Source organism: Primulina huaijiensis, chromosome 15 (genome assembly GCF_012295235.1).
Source record: "Primulina huaijiensis isolate GDHJ02 chromosome 15, ASM1229523v2, whole genome shotgun sequence".
Taxonomy (NCBI): domain Eukaryota; kingdom Viridiplantae; phylum Streptophyta; class Magnoliopsida; order Lamiales; family Gesneriaceae; genus Primulina; species Primulina huaijiensis.
The window spans coordinates 9,033,726-9,048,746 of NC_133320.1; the positions used below are offsets into that span (position 1 = coordinate 9,033,726).

Consider the following 15,021-nt stretch of genomic DNA (forward strand, 5'->3'; position numbering starts at 1 on the left):
GTTGTTATTAATTCTGATTGTACATTCGGAGTTTATGAAGTATAGGCTAAACGTTGATATAAAGTTTTCGTAATTTGACGGATGTTGTAAAATAGCCTAGTATTTGATGTTAAATTAATTACGGTGTATTTGATGGTAGTATTGTGAATTAAATACACTAGAATATTAAATTGATGAACGATAAGAATTTATAATCGAGTTTTATATTTTGTTGAATTAATTGTTGTTGGGCTATTTGAGGTGATATATATTGAGGTTGTGATCTAATAATTGTTGTTGAATTATTTAGATACATCACAAGCTTCGAGATCAAAGAAATAGCCAGATTATATATATACTCGATTATCAGGTACGTGTTGACGTACGAGCATATGTTATTATTGTTTAGTATTGATGAATACTATTGCGTTGAACGATGATAAATCACTGGTATTGGGTGATTTGATATTATAACTGTTGTTGTTTATTATCGTTGATATTGTTGGCTGTCGTTTGTTGGGAGACGTCACGTTGATGTTGTTCGTTCGATGATATTGCTGTCGCCGGTGTTGGAGTGCGACGTATCGTCGATGTTATTCGTTCAACGATATTGCTGTTGCCGGAGTAGGGGTGCGACGTATCGTTGATGTTATTCGTTCGACGATATTGCTGTCGTCGGTGTTGGGGTGCGACGTATCGTCGATGTTGTTGTTGCAGTAGTATGGGAGTGATGACGTTGATATCGTTGGTGGTTTGATTGTCCAGAGACAGCAAAGGGAGTATTTCTGTTATCATTCCAGCTATATTTTATATTGTTGATAATATAACTGTTATGTATTACGATGATGATTGTTGTGTATGCTCACCCTTTGGGGGTTGTTTCTGTTGGACAGGTTACAGGACTCTGCTATGAGACATGATAGTGGTGAAGGACTAGGTGTGTCTAGTCAAACAATCCTTTAGTTTATAGTAGATAGAGACAGTATAGTTTATTGTCTTATTTGAGTTGTATGTGTGTATTTATTATACTGTTTCTGCTACATTGACGTAGATAGTGTGGTGATTGCACTATTTTGTCGTATATGCGTTATATTATTACGTCGTTGAAAAGAAAATTTTTATGCATATGACGTCACATGTTGTATGATAACGTGGTGAGGTTTGGGGCGCCACATCTATTATGTATACTAAAACTTCTAGTATAAACCCAGAAAATAATAAAAACTCTGCTTGTATGAATCTTTTAACTCAACAGTTAATGCAACTATCATGTAGATTGCTTTCAGCAGATAACTTGAGTGCTTGTATAACACTCGATGCTCCTTGACGATTTGATTGAATTTTGTGCGAGTTCTAGTTGAGCAACATAAGGGTAGACAGATGAGTGGTGTCCAAGATCTTATATTTCAATGATTGTTCAATGTTTTAGTGGTCTATGAAGGAGAGGAGTTCTCATTTATATAGTTGAATTATTCCAACGTAACGTTTAAATATCATTTAACGTTCAAATTTTTCTTTAATAGACTCATTTCTCTTCATAATTCACCGCAATTAATGTTCATTGACATTTATCTAAAATGGTAATTAACGAACCTGTCTTATAAAGATTGGTTCAACCAATTTTTTTTTAAAAATAAATATGTATTGAAATACAAGCGATTATTGCTCGAATTTCAATATATATATATATATCCATTAACTTGTACATTTTCCAATTTTAGTCGTCAAATTACAGCCTTAATGCAGCAAGTTGCGTTTTTTTCTCCAATTTTGAACCTTTTGCATATATATAATCGACCAAATTTTCGTGTATATCTTAGCAGTTTGGTGCCAATTTTGTCAACGATCACATCTATCTGTTTTTTAAGGGTTTTTGAGTAATTATTTGTCTCGACTGATATCATTCCATTATAACTTTTTAACATAATTATTTTATATAATATTTCTTAAAAAATTTAATAAGTTTTATTTTATAAAATATATCCTTATTGCTTGGATGAAAATTTATATTTTTTAAAAAAAAATGAATGATCCGAGTAATAAATACAAGATATTTTAATTAAATATGAAATTAAAAAAATTTCTCAATCCTTAACAAAAGGGTAGGAATTTCTTCCTATAAAAGATATGTGTTGAAATCCGAGAAATTATTGCTCACATTTATCTATTTTTAAAGGATTCGTGTAATTAATGTTCTCGATTGGCCATCAAAAAAATATATTCTATCGGATGATTTTTTTTTTTAAATGGATGATTTGAGCGATATTATAATTTTAAAAAAAAATATCATTCTATAATAAAATGGTAGGAATTTCATTTCTTTGACAAACCGAAGAATCATTCCTTGGATCCCCCAAACGTTGGGTTTACCTCGTCTTTAAACCGATTCAACAAAAAAGTTATTTTTTTAAAAAAAATACACTCGGATTTCAAAATTTTATTTTATTTAATAAAATAAGGTCTGAATAGTTATTCTTCGGACAAAAGTTATTATAATATATATATTTTATGGATAGTTATTCTACCGACAAAAATAATAATAATAATAATAATAATAATTATTATTATTATTATTATTATTTGTGTTGATCTTAGCATTTTGACGCCAATTATGTCAACAAAATGTTGCTATTGAAATAAAGTTAAAAAGGGTGAATAAAATCTTTTAAAATATTTTTAAAAACTTGAGTCAGCTTTAACAACTAGACTTAACTGAACATCTAAAAAGAGTTTCAAGTGCGGAAACAATCTGTTTACATTAGTGATATAATATACTCAATCCATACAATCAATCAACACAGCGGCTAGATAAATAAAGGCTGAAGCAAGTGCGTGATTTAAAAGGACAAGATTTTATAGATGCTCGGAGATAACCAGTCTTACATCATCCATTCTTCCACTTTGGAAATAATTTAATAAAAGACTTTTATTTATATAATCCTTGTACAAACTCACTTATTGGTATTTTTTTGTGTTTTGAATATCTGAATCTGCATATTTGTACCCAAAATGTTCCAACTGTCGGAATTTTTTTCAACGATCATCTGTAATGTCTCTCGACAGATTTGTATTCTCAATCTCTCTTCATTGTAAACTACATTTAATGCTCATTTAATATATTTTTTCCTTTTTACGGCTTCTATTTTTTTAGCTTTCTGAAAAGTTTATTGGTTACATTTTAGATTGGTAGGATACTGTTCTTGATATTTTATCCGATAGCATTGAATATCTTGAGTTTGTTGTATCAATCTCGTTCTTTTAAATTCTGACATGTTCGAGTTCGGTTAGAGGTTGAACATTCTGAATCTAAGCACTTCTTCGATAATACGGTCCAGTTAGAAACAAATTCAAGAGATGATCTTCTGATAATGTCAGCAGCCAAAGCTTGTGGGACTCCGACTTGAGTCTCTTCATAATTTGGCTGCTCGCCAGCTTGACTTCCTCCTTGGTCAAAGTCGTCTTGAGAATCTTCTTCCTCTGTTATAGAAAGTTCATATTCCTGCATCTTGACCTTGAAAACCATTGAAATGGACAATGCATCCATTTCAAGTTGGCTGATTACCACGACATCATCTCGAGCCGTTGGGTAGTGTTCATTGAAATTTTCTTGTAAATTGACGCAATACACTTTCCCTTAGCTTCATTTCAATGAATTATTGTTGCTGCAAGGCTTGAGAGATCAAGTCGATCTCAGCCCAATTTAGAATCTTCTTCTCTAGCTCAGTCACAACCTTGATCTTATTTTCTTTTCAAATAGTATCAAAATGAACAGTGGCTTGATAATCCATCCAATTGTCGAACATGCTGATTCTTTATTTTTCAATTTCATCAACTTTCTGCATGGAGAGGTTGATGACATTTTAAGCACTTATTACTTTCATTATCTTTATAAGTATATCCCCTGGCATTAGGGTCAATGATTGGAAGCCCATATTGGATAGCCACTTCTTCCCTTTATACTATCTTTACTGCACTCACACTGGAGATAAGAACAACTGGAATTGGTGCCGGTCTTAGTGGTCCAGATACATATTTGATTAGATTAATATTCTTCTTTGGTTTCTCAGCCTTTTGCTTAAGCTCAACCACCTTCTTTACTACGTTGAACAATTGAGTTAAAGAGATTCTTCTTTTTTGTGATGATAAAACCTAAGCTCCAGAAATATTGTTATGCCAACAAATGAATTTCATTATTTCAATATAAAAGAAATGAAAAAAAATCCTTATACACTTAAGAGCAAAAATTTAAATCATGTGCTCCCTTCTGAACCAAGAACTACCACTACCTAATCCTTCACCTTTTCTCAGCCTTCTTCTTCATGTCTTCTTATGCTGATTTATCTTCTACCTTTTTTCTGGCCGCTTCCAGCCTTCGTTTGGACTCTGCCTCTATTGTTAGGGGTGAGCATTCGGTCGGTTCGGTTACCGACCGAACCGAATTAGTCATAACCCAACCGAATCGAAATATTTATCCATAACCGAACCGACCGAATTAATTTTCGTAATCGATGAAAACCCAATCGAATTAAAATGGGTTAATTCGGTCGATTAGCTTTAAAAAAAATTTTGATTTATATTTAATTATATATGTAATTTTTCTTTAACACGACAGTCTACACAAATGCATAAAAATATAAAATCACACATCACAAATGTATAAGTTTTGTTTGAACACAATTAGTACATGTTTTTTTTTTATAAAATAACATAACATGGACGGGCGATGTCCCGACCGGTGACGAGAGATAAGGGGCGGCAGATGAAGTCAAGAGTGGATAATAGAGAAATGAGAACGAGAAAACCAAGGTGTTTGGAATTAGATTAGAATTAGGGTTGCTTTTAAAATTAAAAATTTAAAAATATATACAAATTTATTAAATAATAGTATTTATTATATCGGTTAATTCGGTTAACCGATTTTAAAATTTTGAAAACTGTAACCAAACCTAATTAACCGATATAATCGAATTTTTTTTAATTTGAAAATCGAATTTCCGAAATAACCGAATCGAATTTCCGAATTGGCTCGGTTCGGTTGATTAATTCTGTTTAACTGGAATCTTTCTCACCCCTATCTATTGTTAACCGATCTTCACCCTTTTTGGCATCACCTCTTTCTACAAATCAAGCATTTCTTGGATTTGGGTGTCGAGGGTAGCTTGAAGATCGTCAATGCGAGCGTTAATCCTCTTTTCACTTTGCGTAATTTGACCAAATAAAGTGACTAATGCTTCATTGTAGGATCTTTTGGAAGATTGAAGCTCGATAAAAAATGGATTGCCTACTTTACTACTTAAACTCGGGGAACGAAAATATTTCTATTGATGGATTGACATAGATTACTCCAAACCTTCTCAATATGAGATAAGAGTTCTAAAAAATGAGCATCAGCCTCAATCTGATCTTGGATTCTAGGAGATCCCATATCATCATAATGGTCCGACCGGTCAACATCCTCATCAGAATTTGCCTTCTCATGCGTCATATGATCAGCTCAGTTGCACCTTCACAAGTGGGGATAATCGGAGAGACATCTTTTGGAATATCAGTGTCAATCAGTTGAAAAGAGAGAGCTGGAGAATCTTAATGCTGGATTGGAGAGGATCTCGACAGTTGTTTTTCAAAAATGGTCTTGGGAGACAGACTTTGGAGACTTGTAGTATTTTCTTTTGGAGAAGGTAAGTCTCCAAAGTTCCATCATTGATCGTACCACATCATCCACGGAAGTTAAAGTGAATTCCGATAGTGGTATCACCAATTCATCCGTAGTGGGAATGAAACTTGGTATATCAGTGGGGAGAGAGGAAGGAACATGTACCTCCTTGTGCAGACGTACTCCGATTTTGTTGGTGTTAGCAGTTTTGTCAGAAGTAGAACTGGATCAAGTGTAGGGTCCGTGGTTGATTCATGTACTTTAGCAGCTGGTTGTTGAGTAATTGAGATAAAGGTTTTACACATGAAATCGACGCTCAAAGGACCACAATCTGATTTCTTGTTTCGGAAGAAAGCAGGATCAAGAATGCTTGTGCTAACTCCTTATTCCTCTTCCTCTTCCATCCCATTTCTGCAGTCATAGCATGTGTCGCCTCAACATATTCCTCAAAATTTTAGGTCAATGGTAGTTTTGGCATTTGAAATTCTTGTCTTTGGAACAAACTTTAGAGGCAATAGAGAGAATGTTAAATTTTAAGTGAGAGATTACTGTCGCGTCGTTGAAAGCTGTCTGCTTTTACGGTAATTTTCTTCTTTTCGAAAAATGATCAAGCGCAAAATTCTTTCTCTCAGTTGTAAGTCAATAAAAGCTCTTCGGCCGATAGCTATCTCGATATCCTCTGTCTCAACTCGGTATAGCATTTGGCCCTCCAAGGTGGCCAACTCTTCCAAAATCTCCTCCTGAAAAATGATCTTGAAGGAGATAGAAGTTCGATGTTCAAATCATCTGTCGAACATCTTCATTCTTCGTCCTCTTCAACACTTGAGTCAGCGTATGTCTCGATCATTGAAGGAGTCTTTGAAGGCAATTGATTCTTCTCCTTTCCTTTGTTCTTAGGATCCCCTAATGGTGTAAGAACAGTTGAAGAAGAGATACCTTATATTATTCTAATGCTAGCCACAAGTCGATTGGGTTGGACTTGCGGGACCGGAACTGGTTGAGTAACTTCACAAACATGCTTGAGTTTCTTTTTCTTTGGCTTATTAGCCTCATTTGACCATTTCAATGAGGCGGTCGAGGTCCTGGTCTTAGTGAAAACTTGCTTTATAGGGACATCCTCCGTGTTATCCTCTACATCTGTCTCTGTGTAGATCATTTTCCTTTTCACCGGTGCCATTGACTTTCACAAATATCTTTAGCTCTGTCCGATCGAGTGTTACTTTAGCATATCTTTGAGTGGTCCAGTCGAAATAGATTAGTCTAGTGTAACTAATTGAGTAGCTTTATCAGTAGAGAGACTAAATAGCTTGCGACTTTTTACCCATCTTTTGAACACCGGTACTGTGTTGTTCTTTTTCGTTGACAGAAAGGTCGAGTACCAGAATACACGAATGGTGGCAACTAGTTCTAACGCAATGAATTATTTTTTGTTATCACCAAAACTAAGGAATTTAACACAAGTTTTAGCAGTCGGTAAGATACAGATATCGTCCCACATATAATGAATAAGTTAATCTTACACTAAGTAGTGTTATTAAATTAATCTTAACTTTAGTTAGAAAATCAAATATGAGATTATAGTAAAAAATAAAATAGAAATAGATTATCAATGATTGAAAATAATATAAAGATGAAATAAAAAAGAGATAAATATTAGAGGTTTGATTTCACTTGACTATTCACTATGGTTAGTTTTTATCAAGTTTATATCATAAATTCTTATATTTTATTAGCAAAAAATTTCTAATCTTTCCTCCCTTTCCCAAGTAATAAGTAGAAAATAATTATCTAATATCAATTCCAATATTTCTATTAGAAGTCAAGTAACAAATAATATAAATGGCACAATAATTCTTATTATGGTTTCAATAGAGTTATATGCCTACCGAACTCTATAAACACCAAAGATGTATTTTCCTGTTATCATATTCAAAATCTCCTCTTCCAAGTGATATATTTCAAATAAATATAACAATTAAATTAATGATTAGTAATTGAACGCAAAAAATTCAAAAAATGACAAATAAATAGAACAAAGAATTAAAATATATAAATCAAAAGATCAAAACATAGTTTCAAGTCAAACTATGTCGTCCGACTAGATCATATCATTAGTTCATTGTAACGGAATTAAAGAAAATACAAATCATGTTTTTGAACATCATTCAGAGCTTTAGGGAAAGAGAAATAATACAAAGATATATGTTGATAATCTGTCCCCGGATTTTGTGTTGTCCATATTCATGCACAGTGTTTTCTCATTCTTCGATCCCCAAAATTTGTCTCGTGTGATTCCCTCGATCGTCTCCTGTGTTTTCTGCGTGTTCTCCATGTGTGTTTTTTGGTGATCTGATAATTTTGATGGTATATCCTTTTTAAAACTCTTGGGATTGTGTTTTCGCATTTTTCGCGCATGAGTAACGCCCAAGTAAGTTGCTCTTGTGCTCATCATTCTTCTTTCTGGCAAGCTTCGGGTGCTAAGGCTTCGTGTGTTTGGCACCAGGGTGCCACTTGCTTGGCATTTGTTTTACTTCCTTTCAACATCATGAGCTGAGGTGCCGCTGCTAGGCTTTTCTCGCTCACAATTTCTTTTTTTCTTTTAATGACAGGCGCTTAGGTGCTATTTTTAGGTGATTGAGCGCCAGTTCTCATCTTTCACACTCCTTCAACTCCTTCAAACTATCACCATCTCATCTTTTTATAATTTTTCTCCTTTTAAAACATCCCAACTTATCTCAATATCTTTTATGTTTGCAAACATAAAACAAACAACAAAAAACATAATAATCTTCCAAACTAGTATAATCCAAGAAATTTTTTTTTATCACTAATTAAGTGAGAAAATCTCACTTATCACGAGTGTGTAGGAGTATTTCTTTATACGACTCGGAAATGAAGTTCGATTATGTGGCGGGTGGTGACGTGGCTATGGGTCTAGCCAGAGCACACATGGAAATGGTTTGGGCGACGTTGTACGTGACTGGGTTCCATTAAGATGTGTGGGATAGAAGCAGTTATGATTCGTTAGATCGCGATATGAAGGGACACAACCGAATGGATGTGATGATTCATGAGTGGGTGCAACCAAGATCGTTGGATGATCGAATGTGCTACATTGATATAGATCAAGGAGATGGAATTTGGAAGGTTAGATGACATTAGGATGTTGAGATATGTTAGATCTAAGGTTGCATCCAAAGGATGCGATCATCCTGCCATTCAGTACAAAATAGATGCACTAGATTGAATCTGATCAAAAGATGTGACAATGGCTGTGACTCACCAAATGATGTGTGATCTACACGATTAGATGAAAATTTGATGGACCAAATTGAATCTCAGCATAGAGACATACTAATCGCGAAAAAGGCCCCTGCAATATTTGGAAAAGTATAAATAGACCATACCTCAAAATAAAATCATTTTTAGATAACCAGAAACTTCATATTACAAGTATTCTCATCCATTGCATATTGTTGTTTATTATAGTTTTGTTCATTCATATAGAGAGTTCGAAAAACATCAAGAAATTTTATCGGTAAGTGATTTTGATTGCTCATATCACAAACGTAAGTCTTCGTATTTTGGAAGATATTTTTGTGTTTCATAAGCACAGTATGTGAGGTAAATTAGCCTTAAATAGATAGACTTCAATTCTAACTCTAACAGCGTCTTGACTCTGTTCTAATTAACCGATATAATAAATACTATTATTTAATAAAATTTTATTATTTATCAAATTATATATATTTAAATTTTTAATTTTAAAATAACCCTAATTCTAATTTAATTCTAAACAACTTGGTTTTCTCGTTCTCACTTCTCTATTCTCCACTCATGACTTCATCCGCCGCCCACCCATCTCTCGTCACCGGTCGAGACGCCGCCCATCCATCTTATGTTATTTTATAAAAAAAACATGTATTAATTGTGTTCAAACAAAATTTATACATTTGTGATGTGTGTGATTTTATGTTTTTATGCATTTGTGTAGACTATAGTGTTCAAGAAAAATTATATATATAATTAAAGTTAAATAACAAATTTTTTTAAAGCTAATCGACCGAATTAACCGATTTAATTTGGTTCGATTTTCATCGGTTATGAAAATTAATTCGATCAGTTCGGTTATTGATAAATATTTCGGTTCGAACGGTTCGATTCAGTTATGACTAATTCGATTCGAATCGGCCGAATGCTCACCCCTAGGTGTATCAACTCCTGCAACTAAATAAGAAATCAACAATTAATTTTGAAGAAAGCTGGGCTGAACAAAGGCCCATGGGCCCCAAGCCCAGCCCAAACGTGGAAAAGATTGAATAAGAAAGGGCAGTTTGGGCATAATATTAAAGCCACAGTTCTGTCTATCCACGCCATCCGATATATTCATCCTCTCCCTCCATCGTTCGCAAACATAGAAATCTCCGAGACTATAAATCTCCCTTCGTCCACGCCAAAACATATATATACGCAAAGTTTTCGTATAAAACCAACCGATTTCAAATTTACTTCCCTCTAATCTCCCAGGCTCCTCTTCTCTACGAAATTTCACGCTGAAGGGGCTATAATTAAAACCCTAGATCGATCAAATTCAAGCACGAAAGGTCGCGTTTTTAACTTTTGAGATTTTCTCGTTTTCTGTTCTTTTTCTCCCCCCTTTTCCAGTTTTCAAATTCCAAGTGCTCAATTTTTTTTTTATGATCTGTGTGGTTCTGATCACTTTTCCTGTTCTTTGTTTTTATTTTGGGGGCGGGTTTGTTGGAGAATATATGTCATATGAATATGGAAACTATTCTTTATGTTGCCTTTTTCTCTCTTTTTTCTCCTGAATGAAAAATATTGAAGCCAAGAAGAGAAATGAATTTGATTGTAACAATGGACCGAAGAAAATTATAGTTTTTTTTATTCCTTTGTTGGTAACGACTTGGGTTACTTCGAATTTAGTTTCTTGATATTCTGAACAGGTGGTAACTACTGCTTAAAGGAGGGAGATTCGTTAAAAGTTGGTGGTTTTATGGCAGATCCTCAAGGTCTTGAAGGGAGCCAACCAGTTGATCTATCCAAGCATCCTTCTGGACTTGTCCCAACTCTGCAGTAAGTTCTGGCCTTTCTATTTGTTTTCATTTGTTTCCTTTTCTTGAATGTTGGTGCTCTTCATCGCTCGTCTTATCGAGTAAAGATTATACCGTCCAATTACTAAGTCTTTCTACTTTCTACTAGGAATACTATAGTAACGGAAATGTTATGGTGGGATCTAACAGGAGTTTCGCTCTATACTGTACAATTGAAAAGGTAGTAGAAAGGTTTTTCTTGTTAATATAGAGCTACAAGCCTACACTAATGAATCATACTTACACTAGATGATCTGAAAGACAGTACACAAGATGATATTCAATGGTCTTGAATCTTAGAGTAGAAGGATTTAAACTAAGTAGCTCAGGTCAATTTATATGTTTTGTCAGTTTAGTCGCACCACAGTTAACAGCATTGAAGATGCTACTATATGTATTTTCTGGGTGGCTCTCACACCTTTTAGAGAGTTGTTGGAGAAAGATAGATGTTCTTAAGTTCTTAAGTTTCGTCCACTCATGTCAAGATTGGAAGGGCTCACAAAGTCCTGGTCTTCCACATGATCTAAGTTTGGGCAGTATGGATCATTGTCGACAAGCTAGGAAAGACTTGAAATTTTTTGCCTTGTCTGAATTTGATGACTTCAAAATGAAACTGAAGAAATATTTATTTCTCATTTTCTTGACTTCTCTTTTCATGTTTAAAATTTGCGACTATTAAATGGAATTTGATGAACATAATTAAATCGGTTACATCTAGTTCTAGAAGTTCACGTCCGTTTATCTATAGATATAGTAGATTTAATGGATCCTACTTTGATGTGCATGAAGGAATATTGTCTCAACAGTCAATTTGGACTGCAAATTGGATCTTAAAGCTATAGCTTTACAAGCTCGCAATGCGGAGTACAACCCCAAGGTTTGGTACTTCCATGCCTTTAGGTTATATTTGTTATTCTATGTAGTCTGTATTCTTTAGATTGTGAAACTATCAGAAGATAAACATGTATTATGATTGCTTTTAGATGCCTTAGATTCCTATTTATTTGATTTTTAGACGACTTGAAGAAAATTATTGTTTTTTGTTTACCACATCTAGTTGATACTTATTGTTTATGGACTTGCAGCGTTTTGCTGCTGTGATCATGAGGATCAGAGAACCTAAAACAACTGCACTAATTTTTGCTTCTGGAAAAATGGTTAGTTTATCTTCTGTTAATTGCGTGCTTCAACTTTGAGAATCTGCTTTATTATTGTTTATGGTTTATTCATCTTAATGCAAATATGTTTAACATCGATAACTAAATGTTAGCAGTGGATTTCTTTATGATTTTTATCTCATATTTTTGCTTTTAAGGTCTGTACTGGTGCAAAGAGTGAACAACAGTCAAAATTGGCTGCTCGGAAGGTAAATATATTTTAAGAGCATGCCTTATTTAGAGTGGATATTTATCTGGTGAAATCCAGAAAAAAAGAATGATGAACCTTCATAATTATGACTTTGAAAATTTTCTTTTAGCTAGATAACGTGGTTGCAGATATTGCTTTGCATTTTTTTGGTTAATTTATAGAAGGCGAAACTCCGTTTCTCACCTTGTTTGCTCGGTATCTCTCATTTCTGTGCCCATTCCTATTTTCTTCAGTATGCTAGAATTATTCAGAAGCTTGGTTTCCCAGCAAAATTTAAGGTAATCCCCTATCTGTTCTGTGCCATGTCTGTTTTTGTAGTTTACACTTCTTCAGCGGGTTTTAATAATTCTGTACTCGATCAATGAAATGCATCCTATTTTTCTTACAGGATTTCAAGATTCAGAATATAGTCGGTTCCTGTGATGTAAAATTTCCTATTCGACTTGAAGGTCTTGCATATGCGCATGGTGCCTTTTCAAGTGTGAGTAGCTTAACTATGTTTCTAAAGCTGATATATGTCACGTCATTTGTGATTGTATGTAATGGAAGGATTGGGTTTGTATTTTCTTCCTGGTTTAGAGAAGTGGAATCAACTATCCAAAAAATTGAACAAGAATTTTTTGCTATCACAATTTTGGCACCCAAAGGTCCTGATTGTGAGCGAACTTAGCTTTCAGTTCCTACACACACACACACAAACTTAGTATTCAGTGTTTGCGGGCACGTCTGGCATCTGTTCTCAATACTATCCTTTTCTTTGCTGGTTCTTTATCCTGATTAACGTCTCAATATTTGTTTACACAAGGTTGGTGATAATACTAATGAAACCTTTCTTTCCAGAGCAAATTTGTGTAAATTGATTTTTTCCCCTTGTTGCAACATATTCCGCTTGGACAATGAACCTTGTTCCCCACCTACAACATTTACCTTCCATTGCATGCTCTATGGTAGCGTAAGACATGACACAAATAATAAGGTTCTGCTGCTTGGCTTATGATGTTGTTAGTGTTCCCGTGTGGATTCCGAGGACTTGTGATTTCTGGTTTTTAAGAGTCACTGGACTCTGGAGAAAGGAAAACGTTCTTTGGATGTCAAATTGATATATTATTCAATATCTTTGCCTTTTTGCCCTCATCTTTAGGCTTCAAAGAGACATATTTTGTAATGATAACTACGATTTATATGTCGGAGGATTGGTCTTGTGATGATTTAACATCTCTTTAATTGGGAGTAAAAAATGCTGATGATTTGGATTGAAAAAAAGTATCCTAGACTTAAAAGGATTTAAATCTCATTTACTTGTTATGTCTAAGAATGCTAAGACCTTTGAATTGGTGCTTTCAGTGTACGTGCTTTTAGCGTACGTATCTGTCCTTAATGAGTTCCTTTCGCCAAATGACTGGTTTCAATTTCAAAGTTTGTGAATATATTCATTACTTATTTATATTTGAGTTTCCAAAAGTTTATTGAATTTGCAATGGCATTTAAAAAATTAAGCCTACGATATTGGCCCCATTGCTGCGCTTTTAAGTTATAGTATATTCATTTCCTAATTTGTTGGTACAGTATGAACCAGAACTTTTCCCTGGATTAATATATCGGATGAAACAGCCAAAGATTGTGCTACTTATTTTTGTGTCTGGGAAAATTGTCCTAACAGGAGCAAAGGTTGCGAATTCTTCAGTTCTCAGGCTATTTATTTCTCGTAATTTATGCATTTTACTCGTACTTCCAATTCAATTGATGCTTTACCTCACCTTTCCAGGTCAGAGACGAAACTTATACTGCCTTCGAGAATATTTATCCTGTTCTCACTGAATTTCGGAAAGTTCAGCAATGGTATTTAATTTGATTGTTTCACACATCTTAAATTTCAATTGCGGTAGTATCTGAGCACTTTTCTCATTGCATTCTTCACTTGACCGCTAGAATTATTGCGTTGATATGAGCTATGAAGAAAGCTACTAAATCAGCAGTCTGTGAGCTTCAAAATATCGGGTTTTACATTATTCTAGTATTCTACAGGAGAATTTAACGATATATAGCACTTTACGAATCGGTATCCAACTTTCGGAAGAATATGTTGGCTATTTCATTCATTCTGATGTGGCCTATAGGTAAAATGATTTTAAAGTTGATCCCGGAAAAATAGAACTACAGACAAAAAAACCTTGTAATCTATTTAACTGAAGGCATGGTAAGAAATTATAATTGGTTTTTTTTTTTCCAGCTTGAATGCATCTCATGCTTGTTCAGATAATATGATGAGAATAGTTTTAACTTGTATCATCTATTCATTATCTTGAAGAGGTTTTGCAGCTCTTGATGTACACGAATATTCATATTATATCCTTCTATGTCATCATATGCTGCAGATTTATCATCGAAATGATAGCTTCTCTGTGAAGAATCGCATGGAGTACCTCGGTGAGATTAGACCATAGATATGGGGTTCTGGATAAATGATGGGAGCTGTTTTGTTCGTTTTAGCTTTGAGCTGTATTTGTACAACACAACATCAAATGTTTAATGGAGAGAAATGGACGAATGTATTTGTTGCTAATAAAATTTTTCTACTTGTTTGGACGATAATCAATCTCATATTTGTGTACATTTCATATTATATGTGGATTTCTTTTTTCCTTCTATTATGCGTTGGTTTCTGGGCAAACTCTTTTACATGCCAATTTGTTCTCACCAATGGAAGAAACACACTCCAATTAAGGATCTAATTCATCATGTTTGTCGTACAACTCCAAATCTTTTGTTCTTTCACTTGTTGAGCTGCTCTCGTTCAGGCTATGGTATTACTGTATATGACAATTTACAGTAAATAGACAGGAAATAGAGATTAAATCTTTGAAGATTAAGGAAATAAATTTGGCTTAATTTATATTGTGATAGTGCGAT

The 15,021-nt window shown here is 34.1% G+C and overlaps 2 protein-coding genes across 4 annotated transcripts in view; both read left to right on the top strand.

Annotated features, from left to right (window-relative positions):
• The window catches only part of LOC140959284 (uncharacterized), a 3,725-nt gene extending 2,826 nt beyond the window's left edge, over nucleotides 1-899 (top strand). The window contains exon 6 of the mRNA XM_073417155.1: nucleotides 873-899. Within this exon, the coding sequence (XP_073273256.1) occupies nucleotides 873-899 (27 nt within the window). The remainder of the gene's footprint in view (nucleotides 1-872) is intronic.
• A 9,101-nt stretch (nucleotides 900-10,000) lies between these two features.
• Nucleotides 10,001-14,734, top strand: LOC140959908 (TATA-box-binding protein 2). 3 transcript variants are annotated; one of them, XM_073417960.1, is made up of 10 exons: nucleotides 10,001-10,236; nucleotides 10,597-10,726; nucleotides 11,533-11,620; nucleotides 11,829-11,900; nucleotides 12,059-12,109; nucleotides 12,345-12,389; nucleotides 12,500-12,592; nucleotides 13,678-13,779; nucleotides 13,877-13,950; nucleotides 14,487-14,734. In XM_073417960.1, coding segments are annotated over exons 2-10 (606 nt in total). In that variant the 5' UTR covers nucleotides 10,001-10,236; nucleotides 10,597-10,646; the 3' UTR covers nucleotides 14,488-14,734. The 3 variants fall into 3 exon arrangements, with proteins under 3 accessions (XP_073274061.1, XP_073274060.1, XP_073274062.1); XM_073417959.1 differs by lacking the exon at nucleotides 14,487-14,734 and having other exon boundaries at nucleotides 13,877-14,472; XM_073417961.1 differs by lacking the exons at nucleotides 10,001-10,236; nucleotides 14,487-14,734 and having other exon boundaries at nucleotides 13,877-14,473.
• The last annotated feature ends 287 nt before the right edge of the window (nucleotides 14,735-15,021 follow it).